This window comes from Orycteropus afer, unplaced genomic scaffold (genome assembly GCF_000298275.1).
Source record: "Orycteropus afer afer isolate SDZICR_OR568_19922 unplaced genomic scaffold, OryAfe1.0 scaffold00130, whole genome shotgun sequence".
Classification (NCBI taxonomy): Eukaryota; Metazoa; Chordata; class Mammalia; order Tubulidentata; family Orycteropodidae; genus Orycteropus; species Orycteropus afer.
This window is the reverse complement of record NW_006921717.1, coordinates 8,021,943-8,034,917: the sequence shown is the minus strand read 5'-3', so window position 1 is coordinate 8,034,917 and position 12,975 is coordinate 8,021,943. Positions and strand designations below refer to the sequence as shown.

Genomic DNA, 12,975 nt, shown 5'->3' with positions numbered 1-12,975 from the left:
GGGCCGGGGGCCGCGCGGGGACGCGGCGGGCGGCTGGGGGGTCCCCGGCACCTCGCAGCGAGACACACAAAAGGCAGCGCCGCCCGCCCGCCCGCCGGTGGCCTCGCGGGGAGGTGCGGAGCCCGAGGCGGGGGCAAAGATCAGGGACCCCTGGGGGCGGGGTTTCGCCCTCGGCCCACACCCCCTGCCCGGGTTTAGGAGTTCGGCTTCCTGCGAAGGGCTGTGGGCGTCAGACAGAGGAGGCCCTGGGAGGAAAGACTTGGGGAACAAGGCCGGCGCCAGAGGCTGCGCCCCCAGGGCACTGCCCGGCTTACGGGAGCGGGAGGTGCCTGTTGTCCGGGGAAGGTGGGAAGCAAACGCAGCACGCTGAGTCTCTGAGCCCCGGCAGCTTCAGGCCGGCCCCCAGCCTGCCCGCAGGTTTTCACGTTAACCCCTGAGAGCGCGGGGCTCAAGGTCCACCCGCTCCCTGGCCCAGGGATACTAGCGGGTCTTGAATCCACGGTCTCCTGGGGCACCCAGCGGGGGGCAGGTGGCTTCTCCCCAGCTCCTGGGGGCTGGGGTGGGAGATGAGGGTGGGGATGGGGCAGTTGGCAGTGCAAAGACAGGAGAAGAAGGCTAAGTCTCTTTTGCCCCCTTCTGCTACCGCCCTAGGCCACAGAGACACGCAATCAGCTGAGAGGTCAAGGGAGGAAGTGAGCAGGTGGTGGACGGGAGGCCGAATCATCCAGTTGGGAGAAGGCAGAAAGGGTGACTGAAACTAACCTTCAAGCTTTTACTGAAACATTTCTACGGATAAAGAGCTCACTGCCTGTCCAAAGGCAGCCCAGTAACTACATTTGTTAGAAAGGGTCTTTTCTTTCCAGTTTTAAAAGCAAAAAACAAAAAACAGTTCCTTTGGTTCTTCCTTCATGGTTGCCCTCTGCTGGCTACCCTCGGCCTGCCATGGAGGTCCTCAACACTGGTGGCCACAAATGAACATGGTGTCCCAGTGGTGGCCTGGCCTCTCCTTCAGCTGCCTCCAGACACACCATACTTTCATTAATGCGACCTGACTCTCCTTTTCGTTGGTGACCTCATGATGCTGTTAGATCATGATACAGACTTGGCAGCCAGGGGACCTCTCAGGTGTTTCGGGTTGTTGTCAGATTGTATGTTGCTTTTGGACACAAGCTGCTAAGCTGATCTCCTTGCCTGAAGCTGGGTGGATGTCTTTTTGCAGATGTTCACACTTAAGTCTGTTTGCTCCCTCTGTCAGTTTTGACCCATCTTCTCGTCAATAAAACTTTCAGCAGATAGGTTGCCAAAATGTTCTGTATCTTACAATGAAGGAAAACTTACACATTTGGGTCTGAGTGCTAAGGACCTTCAGACTCTTAGGCCATTTTCCCTTCTTGCTTCCAACATCCTCATTGCTGTCAAGTAAGATCCAACTCATAACCACCCCTCTTTGGGTTTCTAAGGCAGTATCACTGTGGAAGTAGATTGCCCAACCTTCCTTCCAGGTGGTGAACTTTTGCCACTGTGTCCATACTCTAGGACCTCTGGTGGCGTAGTGCCTAAGACATTTGACTGCTAACCAGAAGGCTGGCAGTTCAAACCCACCAGCCACTCCTGGGAAAGAAGACTGGGCAATCTACTTCCACAGTGATGTCGCCTTGGAAACCCAAGGAGGGGTTGCTATGAGTCGGATCCGACTCGATGCCAGTGAGTGGAGTCCATACTGCATTCCTCACCATGACTTGCTTCAAGGGCTACAGCGTCCACCTGTTTGTGGAAATGTGCTTGGAACTAACCTGGAAGTCTAGGCTCAAATTGTTCAGGAACAAGGATAAACCTCAAGTGCTTCACGTGGGCCCTCAAAATGTATTGCATCAGTGCCGTTCTCACTCCACTAGTCAAAGTCAACCAGGTTCTCCTTTCTGGCCCCAGGAAAAAAAAAAAAAAAGCCAAACCCACTGCTGTCGAGTCGATTCCGACTCATAGCGACCCCAAGTGGGTTTCCGAGGCAGTAAATCTTTACCGAAGTAGATTGCCTGGCTTCTGCAGAGCCCCAGGAGCTAACCACAAACATCCAAGGCATTTACACAGGACAAAACTTTCCTCTTACACATCTGTCATCCCTCGCGGCCTCTTCCCCCACCCTCCAAGCCCACCTCAGCTACCTCGTTTGCAACTCCACCTACCTACGCCCACCCATGGAAGGCCCTTTCCCTGCAGGTGTGCTCACCACTGGCCAGTGAGCAGCTGGAATAGCTGAGGTGCCACTTTGCAACTAAAGAAAATCCACATCTACCCTAAGAAGAGCATGGCATCAGGACTGGAGACTCATTAACAACATGTGCTATGCAGATGATACAACCTCGCTTGCTCAAAGTGAAAAGGACTTGAAGTACTTACTGATGACGGTCAAAGACCACAGCCTTCAGTGTGGCTTATACCTCAACACAAAAACAAAAATCTTCAAATGATCCAGTAAGCAACATCATGATAAATGGACAAAAAGACTGAAGTTGTCAGGGACTTCCTTTACCTTGGATCCACAATCAATGGCCGCGGAAGCAGCAGTCAAGAAATAATGTATTGCGCTGGGCAAATCTGCTGCAAGAGACCTCTTAAAAGTGCTTAAGAACAAAGATGTCACTTTAAAGACTAAGGTCCGTCTGACTCAAGCCATGGTATTTTCAATAGCCTCATATGCACGTAAAAACTGGTGAATAGAGCAGACTGCAGAAGAATTGATGCATCTGAATCGTGGTGCTGGCGAAGAATACTGAAGATACCGCGGACTACAAGAACAAATGTCTTGGCAACCGTACACCTGTTAAGCTCCTAAGAAGTGAGAATGGCCAGACTGCATCTCACCTGCTTTGGTCATGTTGTCAGAAGGGACCAGTCCCTGGAGAAGGATATCATGCTGGGTAAAGTGGAGGATAAGCAAAAGAAAAGGGGAAGACCCTCAACAAGATGGACTGACACAGTGGCTGCAATGATTGTGAGGATGGTGCAGAACCGGGCAGCGTTTCATTCTGTTGTACAATAGGGCCGCTGCGTCCAAACCAGCCCGATGGTACCTACCACCACCACCCTGAGGAGGAACGTGAGATCCTGAAGATGCACTCAATCCCTATTGATGAATCTCAAAACAAGTTTCTAAATGCCCCTGGCGTTTCTTTAACCCCATGACACGCACCTAGCTCCTCATGTGCACGTTAAACCATGAGCTTTTGTTTGGGTGGAGCTATTTTCTTTTCCCCGTGTTTTGTTTGATCCCAAGGCTTCACGGGCCTCACACTTGTTCCGCTCATCTTCAGGGAGTGCTCTGGGCACACCCCCCACTGAAGCTCCTCAGTGCTTCCTCCCCACTTCCGTGGCAAAAAAATGGGAAAAAAGGCTGCTCACTAACAAAGGGACCCTCCACCAAGGGCGGAGGATCCAAGTTATTGTTGGCTGCAGAAATGGTGCCTCTGGCTTGTGCCCCTGTCCAAATGGTCATGTGATGAGTCAGTGTTTCTATTCTTTTCCCAAAGGCCTGTTTGTGCAGAGGCCTGGAGTGAGGCGAACTCATCAGCACCGCCATGGAAAGGAGCCCTTCCAGCTGGCTATATAAAGACAACCTTTCACCCCCAGAGAGGTGATTAATGGTCTTTAAGAGGGGACATGGGAGCGGGGCGCTGCAGAATGTCAGTTTCCAAGAGGTTGCTGAGTGAAGTGTGCCCAAGACTGGAGGAAACAAACAAATTGCGAGGACTCCACAGCTTTTGATTAGGAGGGAAGCCTCTGGTGAGTAGAAGCCCCTACTCAAGGTAGCAGGTCTGGGTGGCTGAGTGCCAGACCACTACAGAGCAGCCGGCTGACCCTCCCTCCGGCCTGTCCTCCTGATCAGGCACTGCGGCCGGCCTCCCATCTAGGATTAAATGTTTAAAATCACAATCTGGAGACTGTTGCTTGCCTGCCTCATTAAAGCTGGTCTCTGGCATGGGGGCAGGCCTTTTCAAATTCAAACCATAACTTTAAAGAATTCAAATCACAGTGTTGCATTTCAAGTTCAAACCGTGGTTTTGTGAGATGCTGATTATTTTCTCTCTTAAGACCCTTACCCCCTCCCCACCATCAGGAATCCTAGGAGAGGAAGGGGTAAAGGAAGATGGTGAAACACAAGGAGTGCCTCCCAGGGAGGAACCTGACTCCGGAAGACCCCCAAGGCAGAGATGCACCCTGGAGCTTTTCCTTCTGAGCCCGAAGCTCTCAAAACCACAGTTTGAACTTGAAACCACAATTTTCCTGACACCGTATCAAAGGCTGGTCCTGAAAGAGCCAGCCAACATGCCTAGGACCAGCCCTGCTCCACCGCTCACACAGAGCCGCCTTGGTTCACTGGTGGGGATGTGGCCCACACACTCTGACCCACTGAGCTGAGAGATGGGCTTTATTTGCTGGACAGAAGAGCGAACCCCAAACGTGCCTACTCGTCCTTTCAAACCAACGGCACCAGAGGTTCCCTTGAGTAGACCAGAGGAGAGGAAACGAGAAGCCAGAGGGCCCGTGACCACAGGAAGCTGGGAGGTGCGTGAGGGGCCATTTACAGCCAAGGAGCAAACCTCGGGGGCTAGTCGGCTGGTCATTGCAAACGTTATCTGGCTGTGAAATGAAGTCAGGAAAGGCAGCCCAAGCCATCCCAGGCCAACAACAGGTGACTAGGAATCCAAAATGGTGACCCGAGTCAGGGGCAACCAGAGAAACCATTAATGAATCACCAAAACCTGACACCTGTCGTTCTTGGCACTGCACTCAAGACAATCACGTAGCATGGAAGATGTCACTTCACTACTTGGTCCTTCTAGCTACAAGGACAAGGAATTGCAGTAGCTGCCACAAAGGAGGGAAACGAGTCTGCCACAAACTGGACACGGTGTAATGGGGACACGGGAGAGCAGGGAAAAGAAAGTACAAACAAAGACTTTCTTCTTAGATTCTACTTTATTTGATAAAACTTAGAAACTAACAACCAATTCACGTCCCCCCAACCGCCTCCTCTCTGAAGGCAGTTCCCAGAGACAAAGGGGCTGTGGCTTGAGGGTCATCCACCATCTCCAGGTTTATGCGCAGGCAGCCGCCGGCCTGATGGTCAGGGCTCCAAACCCCGAAGTGCTCAGAGGCAACAGAAGGAAAAGGAAGCTCTCACTTCAAAGACGACAAACCCTCCCGCCCCTCTTCTCCCTACCCACAACCTCCCCACACTCCCAACCTAAATGAAAAGCTAGTAGAGGATGATGCGTGAAAGAGAGAGACACACACACGGAGCTTCCTTTCAGCCAGAGAGCTGTAAATTCCTCCCTCGATGGAGGAACACTGGCTAACGCCAATCAAGGTCTGGTGGTCCAAGGTGATGGTTGAGTCATGTGAGACTGGTGAAAATCCAGAAGAAAAGATTCTCCCTTCAGCCCATTCCCAGGTCTCTAGTGAGCTGGTTTTAGTTCTAAGAAATCCCGCTTCCACACAGGTGAACTGTGGCTTTGAGGCAGCTGGCTTAGGGAGGAGTTTCCCATGGCCAAGACAATGGTGCAGGAGAGGAAGGAGGGGAGGGGAGGGCCTGGAAAGGGGTCCCTGCCCTGGGCTAATGGATCCGAGTCAGCTCTTCCACAACCTTGATCAGGTCATCTGCAGTAGCCTCACGCTTCATGCCGCTGCCGTCGTCATACTGCAACGAGGAAAGGGGAAGGTCTGAAGGTCAAGATGGCACCCTCCTTCACCACAGTCTTCAGGGACATCATCCCCCCGAGCCACAGAGACAGGAGGTACACCGTGCCACCGTGCCATGCAGGGACAAGGGACTCATCAGAAACCCACGGTTCTCCTCTGGGGGTACAGCTAAGCAGGCAGACTGATGGCAAAGCTGGTTCTTAGGACACCACGTGGCAAACATTTCTCCCCTTTTGAAGATGGTTCCCCAGAGGTCCCCTTTGCCAGTGAGTAATACCCCAAACTCCAGCACTGTGGAAGCTTCTCTGCCCTGCAGAATCCTGACCCCGCATCCCACCTTTGGGTCTGCCAGAGACCAGACATGCCCAAATGTGCCTCGCTGCTCACGCACTGATGTTAACCAAGGTACAGGGCCTAGTACCTAGTGGGTACCTATGAACTGTGACCAAATCTCTCCTTTCCCTGACTCCACCTTCCCATGCGGGTAAAGAAAATGCCCATCAGGGGCCTCTGGCGTTTTGGAATCCAGGAGGTACACCCAGAGTTCGTCTGGTCTCCTGGCAGGCCCCAGCCTGAGAGGGACTTGTTCCGTCGGCCCTGGGGCTGCACAGGGCGGAGCTCACCTGGAGGTTTGCCACAACCTCCTGCATCTTGGGCCGGCTGATGTCAAGGAAACTCTCAATCAAGTCCCCATCGATGAAGCCAGTGGCTGGTTCTGTCTTTCGCTCGGTATGAAAGGATCTCCAGGTAGGCAGGCAAGTTAAGGGACGTGCAGTTACATGGAAACACCCTCTTGCTCATTCATCCCCACCCAAGCAGGAACATATTCTAGAGGGACCGTCTGGATGAAAACAAGAAATGATCTTTTCAGCTAAAAGGCACAGTGCTTGGGACGTTTCTGGAATACTTCCATCTCCGGGAATGTACAGGAACTTCCAGCACACCTTGGGTTCTGGATGTCCCAGGTGACTGATGCTTCTCCTCCCTCAGACTCCACTGCCCTCAAGAGCCCTGAGAGGAGTGCTCCTGTGTTGTGTCCTGAACTCACTGTTGGACACGCAACAGCAAGAAGGCTAGAGCAGACACATTTCAGAAATGGACGCTTCCAAGATAGAAGTGTTTGAAATCACATGTTTGAAAGTATCCACAAGTCTAAAGGCTATACATCTGTATGGAGGCAAACTGCCTTATCTTTCTCCCGTGGGCAACTGATTGGGTTTGAACCGCCGACCTTTTGATTAGCAGCTGAATGACTTAACTACTGTGCCACCAGCACTCCTCTGAAGGATATAAGGAGTGCTCAATCTTGCCCACACTTTTGATGACTTTGTTGAGTCGATTCTGCATGTCCAACAGGAGGTTGTACCAGCTCTCTGACAGAGAGGTCACCAGCCCTGAAGAAGTGAGGGGAGAGTCAGCTGCAGAAGAATCCAGCGCCCACAGAGAGCGACCCCACCAAGGGCAGCCCGAGAGGGACAAGCCTGCGCAGCCTCCTCTAGGAAACTGCCAGGCTTTGTCCAACTGCTCCCCTGATGTTGTTGTTAGGTGCCGTCATTTCCAACTCACAGCGACCCCATGCACAGCAGATCGAAACACCGCCCAATCCTGCGCCAGCTCATGATCCCTGCTATACGTGAGCCCATCGTCGCAGCCACCGTGTCAATCCATCTCACTGAAGGCTTTCCCCTCTCCTATCAACCCTCCACCTTACCAAGCATGACAGTCCTCGTGACTGCTCCCTAGTCCCTCAGAATGTGATCTCAGGAAGGGAGGCCTGGGTGGGAACGTGCCCCTGCTGGAGGATCAGCCTTACCGATCATGCCATTGACTGTGCCGAACAGCACCGAGCCCTGGGTCGGGGTGGAAGTCTCGCCCAGATTCTGCATAACCAGAGAGCCATGGCAAAAGACGTTGACGAACTCGCCCAGATGGAAGAGACCAACCTCCTGAAGGTGTTGCCGCTCCTCATCTGTGGTGGCAGCACTGAAAGACAACGTGGGAATCTCGCCACCTGAACCTCCGCAAGTCCGTCACCAGGCCTGCAAGGCCCATGTGTGGTAGACATCATGCACTGAGCTTCTCCGGGGAACCTACCCACACCACAGCAAAGGAGCCAGTCTCAAGGGGCCAATTTTTTGGCCTTTGATTCTCTCAGTAAAAAGTTCTTCCTCTGTGAAGAGGTGTCCAGACGTTGATAAGAGGATGGAACACCCTCATCTATCCAGGAGCTCTGGCCCACTCCCCACCAGCTCCATCGAGCTGAGAACTCACCTGTCCTTCTGACACACAAACAAGTTAAAGGCATTTTCAGCCCCCAGGAAATTGTCATCATCCAAGATTTCCACAGCACTCATCCAGTTGGGATTAAAGTCTCGAGCAATCTTAAAACAGACAAGTTGAAACAAGAAAATGTAATCAATGCTGGAATGGAACAGATTGTATCAGCATGGAATCCAGTCCTAGAACTTGTTTTTTTAGCCAGAAGCCATGACCCTGCCCTGCAGAAGGCAGTCCCATGGTTACCCAGCACCCTGGAGAGATGCTCTCCTCCAATCTCTGGCCAGTGCTGCCCATCTGGTTGCAATAATCCAGAGAGATTCTGCTCAGAGTACAGCTGAGGTTCTCCCCCAAAAGGACTTAATCCAGGGAGCATGCACGTTCTAGGGAGAACCTAACGGCAGCAGTGGGCTTCATTCGCCCTCACCACTGGTGAACGCTTGCAAGGCTCATGGCTTGAGTGAGAAGCCCTTCCTCCTTCCCGCCCTGCACTACCTCCTCAAAGTTGCCCTCCATGGGCTTATAGGCGAGCAGCAGCACTGAGCGCATCAGGTCGCCCACCAGGATGAAGTCACCCTTGGTCTTCAGGTAGAGGGCCATGATGTTGTTGTAGTGATTGCACTCGGTGCGGAGCTCCTTTTCTGTTGTCCACTCATAGAGCCGCACCTGGGAAGGGCGATGCACTTCTCTCAGCCCAAGACGCCCAATCCACTTGCAACGACTGTTTTGCCCCACCCCTCATCCCACCATCTGCAGCGCCATCTGCCAAAGTGCAATGAGAGATGTAGAACAGTCTTAAGTGGTACTTCAAGGAATAGTTCTTATTCCAGGAGTATTTATTTAGGAAATATTAAATTATAGCTAGCATATCAAACTTGTGACAGAGTTTTCCTTTATATGTTAAAAAAAAGCCAGCGTATATTAATAAAAATGCAAGTCATACTAGAGCTAGGACAAATGATGGTCTTTGTGCAACTGCAGTTTGGTCAACATAGAAATATCTCTGCAAAGAAGATCAGCCAGCCTCCAATTTCCTGATCAGAAAGGAACAAGATGACCTCCCAACAAACCTCAAAACTCGTGCCGTCACGTGGAGCCTTTGGACGTGAACCCAAAGGCCAACAGAAACACTGTTAAATAATTAAAGGAATCCAAACAACTAGATTCAAAGGGTACCTCTTCTATTCCCTCCCCTCCTCCAAAAAAACAAAACCATCTCTTTTTCTTCCTTCTCCACCACAATGCTTCTTCAGTTACAATCATATCTCCAAAAGAATGAAGATGTTTTATAATCAGCAGACAGATGAAGAGACAGCACAGCCAAGTCCTAAGGAAGATGGTCTCAACTCTCTCTCAAGCTTTCTCTGGCAGACCCTTCAGAGCCTAGGTATCCTGCCCACGGCCTCTGCAGAGAGAGCCACTTCCAGAGTATATTCAGCCGTGGTTTCTCAAGGGGTGTCCAAAGAGCTCCAGCTCCTCAGGTACATACTCCAAGAGTCATGATTATAATGGTGACCACACTCCCATCCATGGGGTCAAGGGTGACGCCAGTGTGTTTCATGATCAGGTAGGCTCAGCCTGGCTGCCTCCACACCTCCAACAGTGGGAGTGAAGAGGGGGACCCTGGCAAGGGGAACCCTCGCTCTGGCGAGACCTCGACCCCTCCCTTTCCACATTCTCAGCCTCCCTATCACCACCAGCCATGGAGACAGTCAAGGACAAGGCCAGGACTCTGAAAGCCCAAGACTCCTAGTCTTATTTCCACAAGTTCTACACCTCTGCTGTCCAACATGGTAGACTAACACCATGTGGCTACTGACCACTGACATGTGCTTCATCTAAGTGAGATATGCTATAAATGCAAAAAACACATCCGAGTTTGAAGTCTTTATAGAGGAAAAAAAGTAAACTATCTCAATAATTTTTTATTAGTATTTTATTGATTACATATTGACATGACATTTGGATAGACTGGGTTAAATGAAACGTATTAAAATAAACCCCAACTACTACTTCTTACTTTTAAGAGTGTGGCTACTAAACATGTAATTCTGTCCATGGCCATTCTGTACACAGTAATTCTCTAAGCACTGGTCCACACATCTCCTAATCTGACTTCACTTCCCACCCTTCCCAAGTCCTGCATCCTCACTGGACAACACAGAGCCACAGGCCACCTCTTCTCTGCCCGGTCCCCTCACCTTCTTAATCTAACCAAAGGGGAGCTCTTTCATGAGGACTCTGTGGCCCTCTCAACGGGGCTGTTTTCTCTTCCGTCATCCCTCACACTGGGACCGGAGGGAGGATCGTCTTCCATGTGTCAATTTGCCCTTTCAGACTTCTGTCTGTCCCTCTTTGCTAAACACCACGGCGCAGAAGCTCATGCCGCCAGAGCAGACCGCCATTATTACTCCTCAATGCAGTCACTTACACCCCTGGCCCCATCACGCTCCCACAATTTCTGGTGATTTTAATATTCACAAAGACCCTTCCAATGCCTCCTCCCCCTCTTATGGCCCACTCCTATGGACGCTCCTGACAGCCTGTCATCAAAGTCATGGCACCTCCTCCACCCCACGCTCTCCATTTCATCTTTGCTCAGTGTCCACTCCCACAATCATTCTCGTACACTCTCGACTTGCTCGCCTCCCTCCCCCTTATCACGCTCACCCAACAAAACCCCAACGGGTTCAATTCTAATCTTCCACTACAGCTGGGGAAAAACAACCATCAAGGATGACTGGTCTCACTTTAATTCAAGACAATCACTGAAAGTGGGCCTGCACAGTAACCGAGCGTTTTCCTAGCCATTCATCGGGTCTCCTGAAACAATGAAGTCCCACCATGTCTACTCTCCTCACACCTCTACTACTTCCTCTCTACCTTCTCTCTGCTATCTCACAGAAAAGACGGGTGCGACCCAAGAGGATTTCCACATGCTTTCCCCATCAGCACCCAACAACTCTCCCTTCTCCCGCATGCAAGGTTAGCACTGCACAGACCCACCTCCTTCCTGCCCCAAGAATAGCGTTCTAGCAATTCCACGCTTGTTAATGGATCACTCCTATCAGCACAGAAATGGGAAACCCAGGGAGTGGGAAGAGGGCTGTTACATTGTGGGGACTGCAATCAATGTCACCAAACAAAGCATATATGAACTGCTGAATGGAAAAACCAATTTGCTGTGTTAACTTTCACTCAACTCACAATTAAAGCAAAACAAAAGAGAATCTAAGGGGGCAGGGAAACAAGATTACTGGAAACAGAACTACCACAACGGAAATACCGAGACCTTTCGCACATCGTGAAGGATGTAACCAGAGCCACCGAACAATTTGCATTTTGAATGGGAATCTAAACTGCTATGTAAACCTCCACTGCAAAAACAAGAAGGTATTAAAATAAGAAAATTAGAAACTAAAACCAAGTAACTCCAGAGGTGACATGTCTCATTACTCTCTCCTTTATGCAAAACCCTTCAAAGTTCTCCACGATAGCTGTCCTCTTCCACAATTCTCGGCTGAATCCACTCCCATTAAGCTTCCCTCCCTATGTGCAACCAAGACAGTTCTGCTCCGGGTCCCCACTGACTTCTGTACGGCCGGACCCAGGGCCGATTTTCATTCTGTGCATCACCTGACCCATCTGCAGCCTCTGCAGCTGGTCAGCTCCCTCCTGCTCGACGTACTTCCACAGCTTCCAGAACACTGATCTCTCTGGGTTCTCTTCCCACTTTACTGGTCAGCCCAGCTCTGCCTGACTGGATCTTCCCCATCACCCTAACTTTTAAACACCCCAGGGTTCAGTCTAGATCTCTTCATCCACTCTCAGTGACAGGTGGCCGTAGGTGATCATACCCAGGCTTTTAGCTTTACGTGCCACACTGCTATCTGCAGCCTCCCTCTTCCCTGGATTTCATATTTGTCAAAGCCCACTACCTACCTGACATTTCCACTTGGATAATTAGTAGTCACTGACACGTTAAATTAAAAAGAAAGAAAAAGAAAAGTTGCCAGGGAGTCAGTCCCGACGCATGGCGACCCTACGTGTATCAGAACAGAACTGTGTCCCACAGGACTGTCAACAGCTGGTTCCATCCCTGCTCAGAAACACATGGCCAGGCCTGTCTTCTGAGGTGCCTCTGGCTGGACATGAACCACCAACCTTTTGGTTAGCAGCAGAGCACTTACTCATTTATGCCACCCAAGGACTCCCATTAACATGGCCAAAACCAAACCTCTGGTTTCCCATCCAACTCGCTCCACTCACAAATCCTCCTGTTACGGTAAATGGCAACCCCATACTTCTGATGCTCAGGTCAAGACAGGGGCTCGTGCAATTTAGTCTGATGACTGACGCCCAGCTCAGAGCTCCGTCCACCATACCCACTCCCTTATTATTCCTAAAATAAGAGACAGAGCCCAAGGACATAAAGGAGAACGTGCTCTGTGGACAACGGCGCACAACGTAAGGTAGAACGATAAGTGGTATGGTAAGAAGGAAACCAAAGTCTCAGAGAAACAACTGGTCTACAGAGGGGACAGCCCCCACAAGTCACGGCATTGCCTACCCTGAGACCGAACAACTAGACGGTTAGACGGTGCCTGCCAACTGTGACCCACAATTCTGATGAGGGCCACAGTAAATGGACCCTGGAGAAAAACACAGAACAAAACTCACATTCTTATAAAGTCCAAACTAACTGGACCATCTGAGCTGGAGGGCTCCCTGAGACTATTGTCCTGATGGTCTTAAACCGTGAACCAAACCATCCCCTGAAGTCACCTTTTAGTAAACTAACAGATCGGCACCCAAAATGAAGGCTATTACCCGTGAAAGGAGATACTCCATTTAAAGACCATCTATGTGAGGCTAGGAGCTCTAGTAGCTTAGTGCCTAAGGCACTTGACTGCTAACCAGAAGGCTGGCGGTTCAAACCCACCAGCCACTCCTCAGAAGGAAGGTTGGGCATTCCTACTTCCATAGTGATACTGCCTC

The 12,975-nt window shown here is 51.0% G+C and overlaps 1 protein-coding gene across 1 annotated transcript in view; it reads right to left on the bottom strand.

Moving 5' to 3' along the window:
* Positions 1-5,614: 5,614 nt before the first annotated feature.
* Positions 5,615-12,975, bottom strand: part of DDB1 (damage specific DNA binding protein 1) — a 26,481-nt gene continuing 19,120 nt past the window's right edge. The window contains exons 22-27 of the mRNA XM_007944905.2: positions 8,473-8,643; positions 7,972-8,081; positions 7,514-7,683; positions 6,992-7,094; positions 6,324-6,447; positions 5,615-5,698 (exon numbers count right to left, since the gene is read on the bottom strand). Of these exons, the coding sequence (XP_007943096.1) occupies positions 5,615-5,698; positions 6,324-6,447; positions 6,992-7,094; positions 7,514-7,683; positions 7,972-8,081; positions 8,473-8,643 (762 nt within the window). The remainder of the gene's footprint in view (positions 5,699-6,323; positions 6,448-6,991; positions 7,095-7,513; positions 7,684-7,971; positions 8,082-8,472; positions 8,644-12,975) is intronic.